The following is a 12,321-nucleotide window of genomic DNA, read 5'->3' on the forward strand; positions in this document are numbered from 1 at the left end:
ACAGTTTTCACATCTGCAGTTAAAATGTACACTCTGCAATTTATATAAGGGTTAAAATGGAAATTGGTAAGAAAGAAGGAAAATAAGGGAAGGGAAATGCTACATTGTAATGTCACAATTAGTCACATTTGTGTTTATGGAAAAATCTGAGATGCTCTCACAGCGTTTGTGTCTGTATATGAACTTCTCCTAAATGGCTGTATGATTTTCTGTTGGCAGAAGCCCTTTTCTGTGCAAGCGTGTATTTCTGATGATAGCTCTGTGCTTTTCACTCCTTAATTGCAGATGGTTCATGCCCAAGATGCATAGTTTCCTTTTTCTTTCATTAATTTGTGCGCTTAAAGGAGGGCGCGCTGGGCCTGGAAAGCAACGCTCCTGCCCCACAGTGACATTTCTGCCTGTAAAGGGGCTGTTGCTAGAACCTGCCTGCTGTGCTGTTCTGGGCTTTTCTGCCTCTGTTTCCTCTGCATTTAGGCAAATTTCAAGGAAGCCTTGAGTAGAGATGGTATGGCTTGAGAATGAGATGCTGAGCAGATAGAGTGGGCTGGGTAGGTGAGTCCTAGCAGGACAGCAGTGGGGAGCAAACCAAAGCATTGCTCAAGGAGGAGGGGAGAGGTCTTGTGTGCAGATGAAGATTGGGAAGGCTGGAGGAAGGCAAATTCCTGGAAAAGCGAGGAGGAGAGTGTGTTTGGGAGGAAAGAAGACGATGGCAAGAAAGCACTGAGAATTGTTTAAGAAATAGTTAGGGAACACTCCTGTCCTTGTCCATTGGAGAGAGAGAGATGGGCTGGCACACCCTTGCCCTTGGAGAAGCGGAGAGACACATAACCTGTCACGTAGGGTACGTAAGAAATGTAGGTCCCTGCCTGAATTACAGGCACTGGCTGTTATGGGTCTGTGATAAGATGCTTGCTTCAAAGATGAGTTTGATTTTGTTATGGGTTCAAGAGCAAAAATTGATTCTACAGGGTAAAGGAGTGTAAATGTATTTTCATGTGTCCTGCAGCATTGTTTCCCCCCCCCACGCCTTAACCTTGCCTATAGCTTTGGGTCTCAGTGGGATTTCAAGTGATGCATCAGTTTAAGATACTCTTACTCTTTTCTTTATGTGCACATACATATTTATACTATGACAAGTCTATTTAGGAGCTTGAAAGTACAGATTTTGGGCAGACAGCTGTTTCTTTTCTGATCTATTTCAGGCTGGAAAATTATTAGATATCGGTATGGATTCAGGGTAGAGAATTTGAAGAAGTCCCATTATATTATGTAAAAATAAAACCTTATACATATACCCTTCTAATCAGAGAAAAATTCTGAAGAATTAAAAAAACTTTCATTGCTTGGGATAATGGGAAATGATCAAATATTTTCACTTTTAAAGGTTAGGAAGACTATTCAGCACCAGCATCTGTCATCTTGAAACTGGTCTCGGTTTGAAATTGCAATTTATGTACATGGACGGTGTGCCTGATCTAAAATGTCCTGGCTGATGAGGGTGCCCTTGTGCTGGCAAAAGTCTCGCCAATGCTGTTAGGATCACATCTGGACAGAGCTGGTAGCATCAGTTTATGCATTTATGTTTTCTGTAGTGCTCTAGACCTTTGGAGAGGAACAGCTTTAAGCTGAATTGCATCTCACTTAAGGCAGAAAATACAGTTAAGATAAAACATGATGCACAGCTTGTAGAAAATGATTTTATTTTATCACGGAAACATTTAGCAGAGCTGAGATACTGTGCTGATGGGAGCTGTAGAAAAATCTGAGAACTGACAGCATAGAGTTTATTGCGTTAATTAGAAAGTGGTGCAGCGTTAGTGAGAAAATGTATTTTGGGTTCAGCATTTTCTGTGGGTATTTTATCATGCCTTAAAGTGCTTTTTGGGTAGTTTGGATGCCTAATAGGAGATGCTGTAAGTGCAAGCCTGGACTATCTGAAAATCAAGCCCTTTTCCTAATAACGCATCTCAAAATACTGATGATGTGTTAAATGGGACTACATTGATTCATCTTTAAAAACGGGTCACTAACAGATGGGTCTGATGTTTATGCTTACTCTATTTTATCTTTGTGTAGTGGGGTGGTTTTAGTAATAGAAACATTCTTGCACAGAAACAAACACTACAGACCCTCTGCTTCACCGTTGTTATTGTGCTGTACTTGCTCTTACGGTATTTTATATTAGAGAACTTTTCTTTTTTTTTTTTAAATCACAATAGAAATGACCTTTTGTTTTTTCATTACCTCATGTGGGATGGCCGGAGGGTATTCTCACACTGTAAAGGCAGTAAAGCTCACCGACAGATTTTCTAGCAAAATCCTTGTGCACAGCTGCATAACATAAATCATTCCTTCCAATTTCTGAATGTTAAATGTTTGTTGTATGAAAGTTACTGCTGTTCTTGCCTGACTTTAACAAGGTTTGGGGTTTTTTGTTTGGCACAACCATTGTTGCTTTTCAGTTTTATAATCATGCTGCCCTCAGTTGTAACAATTATACGGCTTGAGTGCGAGCAAGTATAGGTTAGACTGCCAAGATATTTGTATTTTCATAACAGTCAGCTCATATTTTACAAATACAGTGCGTGTTTTCCTTTACTTAAATTATTTATTTGTAAATCCAACTGGTGCACATATTGCCAAAATAAGACTATAGCAAAAGAAAATTCAGCTAGTGGAGTGAGAATTGTCTTCTGGGACTGAACCCATTATTTTTACTTACAAGTTTTGCCCTTTTTCCATGTGACATTGCAGTGCTAAGGGATCACGTTACAATGCTTCTGGAATGAATCGGCTTGCACTGCCTTAATTAAAGGTATCAAAGTAGGAATGAATAACCGTGGCTGCATCTGTTGCTGGTGGTTTTTGTTCACTGCCGTAGTACAGCGCAGGCCACTGAAGGTCTCTGTGCAGTTGCGAGGTGCTCTGGCCGATCCCCAGGACGCAGTAGTGCATCTGCAGGCCCGCCCAAAGATCAAAAGCCATCATATTCTGGGGGATGGCAGTTTGACTAAGTGCTGCCTTAATAATAAGGTCATAATGAATTGTATTTATATGCTGCAGTGAGAAGAGGCTTCAAACAGCAAGGCTGGCTGCGTGGTTGTCTCGACTTGTGACCCTGTGGTGTAATGAGTACTGAGTAACTCCCACCAGCTCCGAGGCAGATAAGCACAGCATCTTGCAGAAAGCCTCGGTACCTTGTAGCATCAGAACTGAAGCCGGTCAGAGTGGTAAAACAGTGGATCAGAAACAAAGTTTGCAACAGAACCCTGAGCTCAAAATGTCAGATCAGTTGTCAGCAGGTCATAAGGGAGACAGAATACACTGGGATTTATTTATTTATTGATTGATTGATAATTAAAATTTGCATTAGAAATATGCTGGTACTTTTAATACATACTGACTGCTTCCAAGCAGAGCTTGTACTCTATGAAAAAAATCCTCCTTTTTTGCAAAACACATCTTAGTACTTACATACTCTGCTTTTATTTTAGGAGCTGTTAATTGCTATCCAGAAGAAGCAAAAGATAATGGCCTTAATAAGTTGGATGAAAACTGATTTATCGGAGTATAAATTGAGATTAAAAAATCCTTCTGGTGTAATTTAAAAGGGAACTTACATGTATATACATAGCAAACTAATATGCATTCCCCTTCTCCCCCACAGCATTTTGGCTTCTGATCTGCACGTTTGCCATTTCGCAAATGTATTTCTACAGTTTTTATTCTAGCTGGCTAAAGAAAATACTCTCAGTTTAAGTAAAGAGGGGGAACTTTTAACAGGTTGCTCTATACTCTGATAGTAAAAAATCATTTTAGAACCTAGGTGCAATATTTATCTTAATAAATCTGCAAGTGCTTCTGCAGGGTTATTCCCGTATTAAAACGTTTCCAACACAACATTAAGATTCGTCGTTTTTCTTTCAGATACTGATGAATACAGACCACCTGTTTGGAAATCTTACTGTAAGTATTTCAACGGTTTTTTGGGTTTGTTTTTTTTTTTTTGGTCCCCACCCCCCAAGTCAGAGCTGAAAAAGTTTCATTTGGATGCTTTAAAAGACTCATTTTTCCCTTCATGAGAATGTGAGTTTAAGAAGCGTCAAGGGGTTCATTCCTATTTAGAGATAGGTGCAGTTGTTTATCCTCAAGGAGAAGTGAATGCATATTATTTGGAGGAGTAGATTCTCTGCACCTTATGAACATAAGTGGTCCCACTCCTGTGTGGGTCTGGCTTATATTGGTTTGGCTGCCGAGACTGGGGCTTCCGTAAACTCTATTCATGCCTTAAAGTTTGTACTACTTGCAAACTTTTAGGGCTCCTGTGCTCTAGTACCTTGCATCAGTAGAGTTGAGACTTGAGCTGGTTAGAAAAACTATAAATAGTTTTCCCCCAGAATTTGCTGATGTAGTAAAATGAGAGCATTTGTTTGGCCTGGCGTGACAAATCACAAGCAGATTTTTTGAAACCCTGACTAGAAGGGCCTGGTTTCCTACCAGTCTGCCTGCCTGGGCTCTGCAGCTCTTTGGTGTACGTGCCCTAGCTCAGAAGAAGCTGGCCTTGCAGGCTGCCTTAGTCAGGTGTGCAGGGCAGTAGTCTGAGCGCGTTGCCCTGAGATCAGAGCACCGCTCCCTTGGGAATTTCACAACTTGCTGGTTTTCATTCCTAATTTAAAAAAACAAACAAACAAACAAACAAAAACCCACCAAAAAACAATGACATACACCCCCTGAAAAAAAAACCCAAAAAACCCAAAAATGAAACCAAACCAACCAACCAAAAAACCTTAAATTTTTAAATACAACAAAATTCCATTTAAAGGAATAACCTGTTGTTTGGAAGTGCTGATCAAGGTTCAGGGAGATTGAAGAGAACATGAGACAAATGGCACCGTAGCAAAGCATCATAGCTTTGCACAGTGTCTCACCTCTTAAATTCTAGTTCTTTGTAGATAGAAAAGCTAAGGTGTGAGACATTTTGAGACTTGAGGAATGACAGCAAGAAAGAAGAATATTCTGCTAAAAGCAGATTTTGAAAGCAGAATGTTTGTGTGTTTAACACACTTAACAGTTTAGGGATGTCAAACCTACATTTGCATTTTCTTTTGTATATATTCCCAAGGCTTGGTGTCTTCAGGCTGGCTAAAGGGATTTGCTCAAGCAACATTTGACATGATGAAAATGTTGCTCTCTGAAGGTTGGGGAGATTTAGCACCTGAGAAAATGTAGTTATTTTAAAAAGGTTTCCATCCTGCAGTGGGAGATTCTTTACGATCAGAGATTTTGTTGGTCTTAAAGGTTTGGTGAAAACCAGGGTTAGAAAGAGAGTAAGTGTAAGAGAGCAGATTAAAGTATTTTTGTCAGCTAAAGTATATATAGTAGAATTAAACAAGCACTAGAAAAACAGCTTTTCTGTCACCTAGACCAGTATTCAGTTAATGGCTCACAGCGGTCAGTTGTTTCTGTTCTGTCCCTGCCATTGCCAACCTGACGCATTCAAAAATCAGTTAGGCCTTAAAACTCATAAATCAGCCTTGTTGTTTGGGTTAGTTTTCCAATTTTTGAGTTGTTAAAGTGATCATGAGTTACATAGTCAAGATCTTCTATGCAACATGAGCATTAGATTACTTCTGTAAATGAGAACATGTCTCAGAAATTTCAAACAGCTTAGGCTGTAAGTAGATAGTCAGATACTGAGAAATCTGTAGTAAAAATTATGGCAAAACTGCATACGCATTAACAGTCTAGGGATGTCAGGGTCTCTTAAAATACAGTTATATTAATTGAAGAAAAAAGAAAGGCAACAAATCTAAAAAAAAGGCTGAAGACTCTTAATTTGTCTATCTTCAGTCTTTTCGTTAGGTGGATGACTTTGAACGGTTTTTAATAATTGCCAACATATGCAATTGCTGTCATGTAATTGGGACGGCTGGGACCTTGGTCTGTTTGTGAATCTGGTGGCAAAGCCTGTCTGTGCCTTTTGAATCATCATTTATTATGCCATTAGCTTGTCATATGCCAAGTCAGCCACTTAATATTAAATAATTTGCACACAGAATGATTTGAACAAGCTTTTTGCTTGCAGCGCAGGGCTAAAAGATAAAACTGAGACACTTCGCTCCTTGGTATTAAACATCATTAGTCATGATTGCAATACTTGTTACTGAGATCTGTGTATTTTGCTCCCAGTTGTAAGCAATAACAGTGAATCACAGCTCTCTACCTTCTGTGAAGTCAGGGAACGCTGCCCCTTTGTTCGGTTTATTCCATGCCGTAACCTGTAACAGGGGGGTCCAACGTCTCTAATACCAGATCTTTACTGGCAGCCTGCCAGGAGCTGAAGGCTTGGGTGCGTGCAAATGTATGTGCACCCACTACACCATCATGGTTTGCCGTGGTGGACCCTTCCCATGGTTTAGAATTAAGCGCAGAGTCATGTGGTTTGATTATATTTCTGTCTCATGATGGATGAAGAGGAATGTCTTGTTTGACTTCCTCAGCAATAATTACAGCAAGGAAACTGGTGTTGAACAGTGTGAATTGCATACATCAATTAGAGGAGGAGGAATAGGCATCCTGTTTTGTAATTTAACTAGTCTACCTGCTGTGCTTCTGACTGGAAGAGGAGAAAGGTACTGCCTTTGGAGAAGAGGAATTTCCTCCCAGAAAATCTTTTCAGCCTGGCTTGAAGTAAGGTGGGAAACAGTTCTCAGTTTTTAGCCAGTTTCTGCGGAGCTCGCTGATTGTGAGTCTTCACTGCTCTTCTGTGAAATTCAGAGAAATCCATATTTGCTCTGTAATTTTTTTTTTTTCTTTGAACATGACTCTACAGTTCTCAGAATTTGATATGGACAAGGCCCAGTGCCATCAAATACGACTTTTACAACAGAAGCTAGGGAATCCGTGTGCTGGCAAAATAAATGGTCATGCTATGCTTGAAATGAAAATTACTCTTTTATATACTAGTGTGCTGTTCTTCATCATTTCCAAAAATAATTTTTGTAATACCAATACAGAATGGTAAGGATTGATTTTAGTAACGTCAGGAAAAGCCATTAGGTTTTTTGTTTGGAACAAAGGGAGTGAATTTTTCCAGTTTATCTTATGATTGCCATATCATCGGGCATCTTGCCATTTTCTCCATTCCCACATAACTTAGCCTATAAATACAGCATTTGTCAGTGGAAAAGACTCGTGATTAAATGAGAAGTGTAATGAAGTAAAATCTTATTGGTTAAATCAATGTATGGTCTTATTACCTGAGGAAGGTGACGGCACATGCTGTTAGACCTTGGTGTTAGTACTAATGATTGAAACATAATTTAATTTTAAAAGATTACAATTCCAAATGTCCATTTTATCGGTTCTAGAGTACTATTCAAATACTTAAATTAGTGTCGACAGCCTCATTTTGAAGGTGACTTGCCAAACCAAACTCTTTTTGGGATAGAAGCTGCAAGTCACTCCTTTGGTATTACATTAGAAAGTCTGCACGTTAGTACCATTAAATTTACAACTGGCTCCTAAGATTTATTCTGGTTTGATGAGGCTTATTTAAGAAAAAGAAAAAAAAGGGGAGGGAAGATACTTGTAGGTGTATGTCACAGTTTGGGCCTTAACTGTTTTGCTCTGCTACTCCTGATGTCTTTAGATCTGCAAATGCAAAGGCCTTTTTTGTCTTTGTTCAGAAAGGTCATCACTGAGCAGCGGCAAAAGAGGAGGGTTTGATTCTGTAAAGTTCTGAATGATTCTTGTAAAGTCTTGATGTATTTCAGGTGACTGAGCGTGTGTGTAGTAGGATGGGACTCCATCTGCTTACTGAAGAAAGTCTGACAGCAGCCTGATTTGACATATAATAAAATTTAATTTGCCTTTATCATGATTCCTTTTCTGATCTGCTTGATGGAAACTTGACTGGTCTCACCTAGTTACTCCCTAGTACTTGATCAATTAATTGTAAAGATAACCAATAATCCCATTTTGGCTAGCAACATTCTTTTTTCTGACCACTTGTAAGTAATTTTTGAGACCTTGGTATATGTATCCTTGTATTAAATCTTGCAGAAAGTCTTGTTTATTTAAACAGCAATATTTAATGTTAAAACGCCTAACTTATACAATGATTCTGTATTAATCAGAATTTAATTTCTGCCTTCTCCCAGTGTATCAGTTGCAACAGGAAGCTCCCCATCCTAGAAGGATAACCTGCACTCGTGAGGTGGGTATTATAAAGGTTCAGTTTTATAGAGTCCAGTAATTCCAAGTCTATACTTCATGGTGTCCAACCCAAACAGCGGTTCCTTGGGCCACTTGGTGCTGTGATTAGAGTAAGTAGCTTTGGGGGCACTGGCACCTGGAAATCCATTTGATCTAAAAATTAAATTAAAAAGTATTTTGAGTATGACATGTATACCTCAGAATTATTTACTGGCTTTTGATTCTTAGATACATGGAAACATGCCTTTTCTCATCCTTTTTTGGGTCAGAAATTCATGGAAGCAAGAGCAGAGGTCTACGGGGGAACTACGCACCTGTTTGTACACACATCGTTGCTAAATGAGTGCAATAAATCAACAGAGGGAAGACTGAAACCTCCCCTGGTGCTGCTATTTGAGTCATAGTACTTAAAACTCATTAATACTAGTAGCTAAGCTATGCAGAGCCACAGATTTTAAGGATCCAAAAAGCAACAACGGGATCCTGTTGATATACAGTGATACAGAAGCACCTGCTCATGGGCTCAGTTGTTGAGGCAGACCCCAGTTTTCTAGTGTACCCTGAGCTGCTGTCCAGCAGAACAGCACCTCTCCAGAGCTGTGGTGCTGGAGGGTTTAACTGATACCAAACACCTGTGCCAGCAAGATTTTACTCGTAACTGCATCTCTCTTGCAGCTTCAGTTACGAACCTGGGAAACATTAATTTCAATTTCAAAAATGCTGAAATGTTAAGCTTGACTTGTTAAGCAGTATTACAAAACACAGCTCTTACCAAATAACCACTGAAAGTTATTACATTGCTGCAATAAAACTTAAGCATTTTTATCGTGTGCCAAGAGAAAGGAAATTAATCTTTGAAATATGTTAGTCACTTTGACGTAGTATTAAATACAGAGGGACATAGCACTGTCAGGAACATTAACAGCTTACAGTCTAGATCACAAGGAGGATTACTATGCAGAATGAAAGATGCATTTCTCTGTCGTCTTTTCAAATGCCCAATTGTGATTCTATGAAGTAGTCTGTCAATTTTTAAGATAAAAAGTAGAGATTTAACAGAAGTGAAATATTGTATTTAGTGGAAGCACTCTTGTTTTCCGTTGTTAATTTGATAGATTTGTATTTTTATAGAAAGTATAGCTATAGCTGATTGCACATAAGCAAGACCTAGCTGTAGGAAAGAACAATACATGAATTTTACAAGAAGCATTGTAGCAAAAAATTTTGTTTTAAGCAGTGTTTCTACTGGTAATGAGGGTCCAAGCAGGGGTATTCTTGTTAAGGTTGTTGTGCAGGTATCTTATGTACATCAAATAAGGTGGGATGGAGATTTGAAGGAGAGATCTATAGAAAGAAGATAAGATCTGAGCTGTGAAAAAATGGGAGGTTTTCCAGGTTTTTTATTCCTATTGCAACATTATTAGGAAGGTTCTCTTCTACTTTGTGTGTTCTCTATGATAGGATTTTTCATTACATTAATATACAAAATATCTGAAGTCTTGTAAGAACTTACTCTTATAATACAGGTTTGTGATTGTACAGAGTGCTCACCTGGATAGGATGAAGTATTTTACTGCCTACCTCCAATGGATTGTATTTATTGTTGTTAAATGCTGTTGAATAGTTCCTTTTTCCTTTCTCTCCTCAAAAGTATTTCACTGGTGGAAGAAGTGCTAGTATGTGTGTAGGTATATGTATATATGCGTATTGTAAAATGTATGAGGGATTTTTGGTAGCCTTCTGATACTGTTCATTGAGGTGCTGACACTATGCCTGTACACTCACTGTAGCCTTTTATTTGCTCTGTTTGCTGAGTCTTACCTCCGAGCCCTGCTATGGTTTACTCATGTAATGACAGACTTTCTCATAGTGTATGCTTATAAAGTTGCCTTGCTCTTGTGGTGATGAGTGACAATTCTTCAGTTTCTTCAATTAGATGCTTTGAGACCCTCAGCTGTGAATGTTCTAATTCTTACAGGATTAGAAACTTCATTTTTCTATATACCATTTTGTTTCTTTAAAAAAAAAACAAAAAAAACCAAACAAACAAACAAACAAAAAAAGGCAAACAAACAAACAGACTCCCTCCCCCATAATAGAAATGTAAGGAGTGGGAAAGTACCAGCACAGTTAAGGAAATCTCACAGCAGGTAACATAACGATTGTAACTGGTTTGCATGTTGACTGAACAAGGCATGCGTACCCTGTAGTCAGGGAGAAGCTGTAAACTGATAAAGGGCACCAGCATATTCAATAAGATCTGTTGGCATTATCTCCTATGTTAGTTTGACTGCAGAGAAGTGCTTTGGGCTCTTTTTGCCCTAGAAGTCACAAGCAAATTTTATACTAAGTTCTCCTTCATAGTATTTCTTAGAATACTATTGGCCTATCCAGTCAAATAAGCAGAGATATAAACATGTATACAGTATCTGAAAATTAAAAATATCTCCTGCCTCTGGAGTGCTGGAAATCCTTCAGCTTTTGATCAGATCTAGATTGCCTTCTTTTTAGAATGAGAGACCTACTCTTGCCAGCCAAATATAAAAGCATCTGTGTAAAGCTTCTTCAAATACGCATCACACTGACCACTGTAAGTTTCTCATCCTCATTATCACTGAATTTTAATACTGTTAATTATAAAATTTTATGGGCTATTATGCAGGTGGCAAATTGAAAAGTTGGACTTTTAGGGAGGAAAATTTGCTGTGGGTGAGTGTGTCCTGCATGAACTAATCAGCCAAGCACTTTGGAGGGTATCTGAGCGTACTGCGTCCCTACACGGAGAGGTCCTCCTGGTCTAATTCTATGAACAGGTAGTCTGTTAGAGTCAACGGGGGACTGGCAAAAGTACCACAAGCAATCGAAACACTCTGCAAAGTCGTCATCACTGAAGAAAGAAATGCAACACATCAGTGCCTATAATATCGTATTTCCATGAATTTACTCCAAAACAAGATTATAACATATGACAAACTTTAAGTAAGTGTAAAATTTCCCTTGTGCCAGAGGGAACAAAAAAAGAAGAGACATTCTGTGTTTTAAAATAGCTTCATCCCAGCCCCTAAAATGCAAAGTAAACCTGTGTCTGCACCATGAACATTGTTGTCGAAACTGAGAAATAAAATCTGCAGTTTTTAGAAACTAGTGAGAATTGAACTAAATAAAATAGAGCTGTGAAAGAATCAGTCAGCTACAGGTATTTAGCTGCAGAACAGAACATATTAAATACACATTTTCTCATTAAAGAATCTATTTGCCAAAAAAAAGCTCTTTGATGCTTATTTTTACCTAATAAAGGTAAAATTGAAAGCATACATTATCAGTGTGCATTTTTCTACTTCTGCATTAATTCATTATAATGCAGATAAGTGTTTTTCATTATAAGTATTGAACAATTTATGCAGCTGAGCCAGATTTGAAGTGAAACTATATATAGCGAGCAGAAACGTGTTTAACCTTTCTCTCTGGTCTCAGCCTCTTCTGCTAGTGTTGAGCTTTGTGATCTGCTCTTTCTCAGCTGGGTTTCTATTAGCCATGTGTAAGTCAGTGGGGAGCAGAATCTTTTCCTAAGTGGTTGAATTATTCAGCTGTATAAACAAATTCATAAATATTAGGAAGAGGATTTTGGTCCAGAGAACATCAGAGAGGTCAGTGGGAAGGAGCAACATGTAATTTGGCAAGGTATTAGCATGTAAATTGCTCCTCTTGCCTTATTGTATTCCACTTGTTGACATAAGCAAGAGTGATGATTAGGGGAAAAAGCACTTGTTAAAGAATAATTGGAAATCACACCGTAAAAAACCCAACCTTTGATTTAAGGTGCAAAGGCACGTGTTGTATAAGTGCTGATACTGAGAGGTGTATTCAAAAGAATGACCTACTTAATATGAAATGCTTCTCAAGTACAGAGAATTTGAGTTTCCGCTCTGTTACACCAGTTTCATATCAGAGCAACACACAGTGGCCTTACACTGAGGTAAAAAGAGCATTGCATTCATTTGGGATTTTTTATTGTGAAGGTGCAGCAGAGCCAAGGCTTTTAACGCTGTATGATCTTCACTTGTAAAGTTGATGATTCCATAACATTCTAAGGATGTTTGACTT

The 12,321-nt window shown here is 38.5% G+C and overlaps 1 protein-coding gene across 1 annotated transcript in view; it reads left to right on the plus strand.

The window, feature by feature from the left end:
• CHN1 (chimerin 1) overlaps positions 1-12,321 on the plus strand; it is a 104,618-nt gene that overhangs the window by 18,414 nt on the left and 73,883 nt on the right. The window contains exons 2-3 of the mRNA XM_082314525.1: positions 3,928-3,966; positions 8,163-8,218. Coding sequence (XP_082170651.1) covers positions 3,928-3,966; positions 8,163-8,218 — 95 coding nt within the window. The remainder of the gene's footprint in view (positions 1-3,927; positions 3,967-8,162; positions 8,219-12,321) is intronic.

Source organism: Platalea leucorodia, assembly GCF_965183815.1.
Source record: "Platalea leucorodia genome assembly, chromosome: 5".
Taxonomy (NCBI): domain Eukaryota; kingdom Metazoa; phylum Chordata; class Aves; order Pelecaniformes; family Threskiornithidae; genus Platalea; species Platalea leucorodia.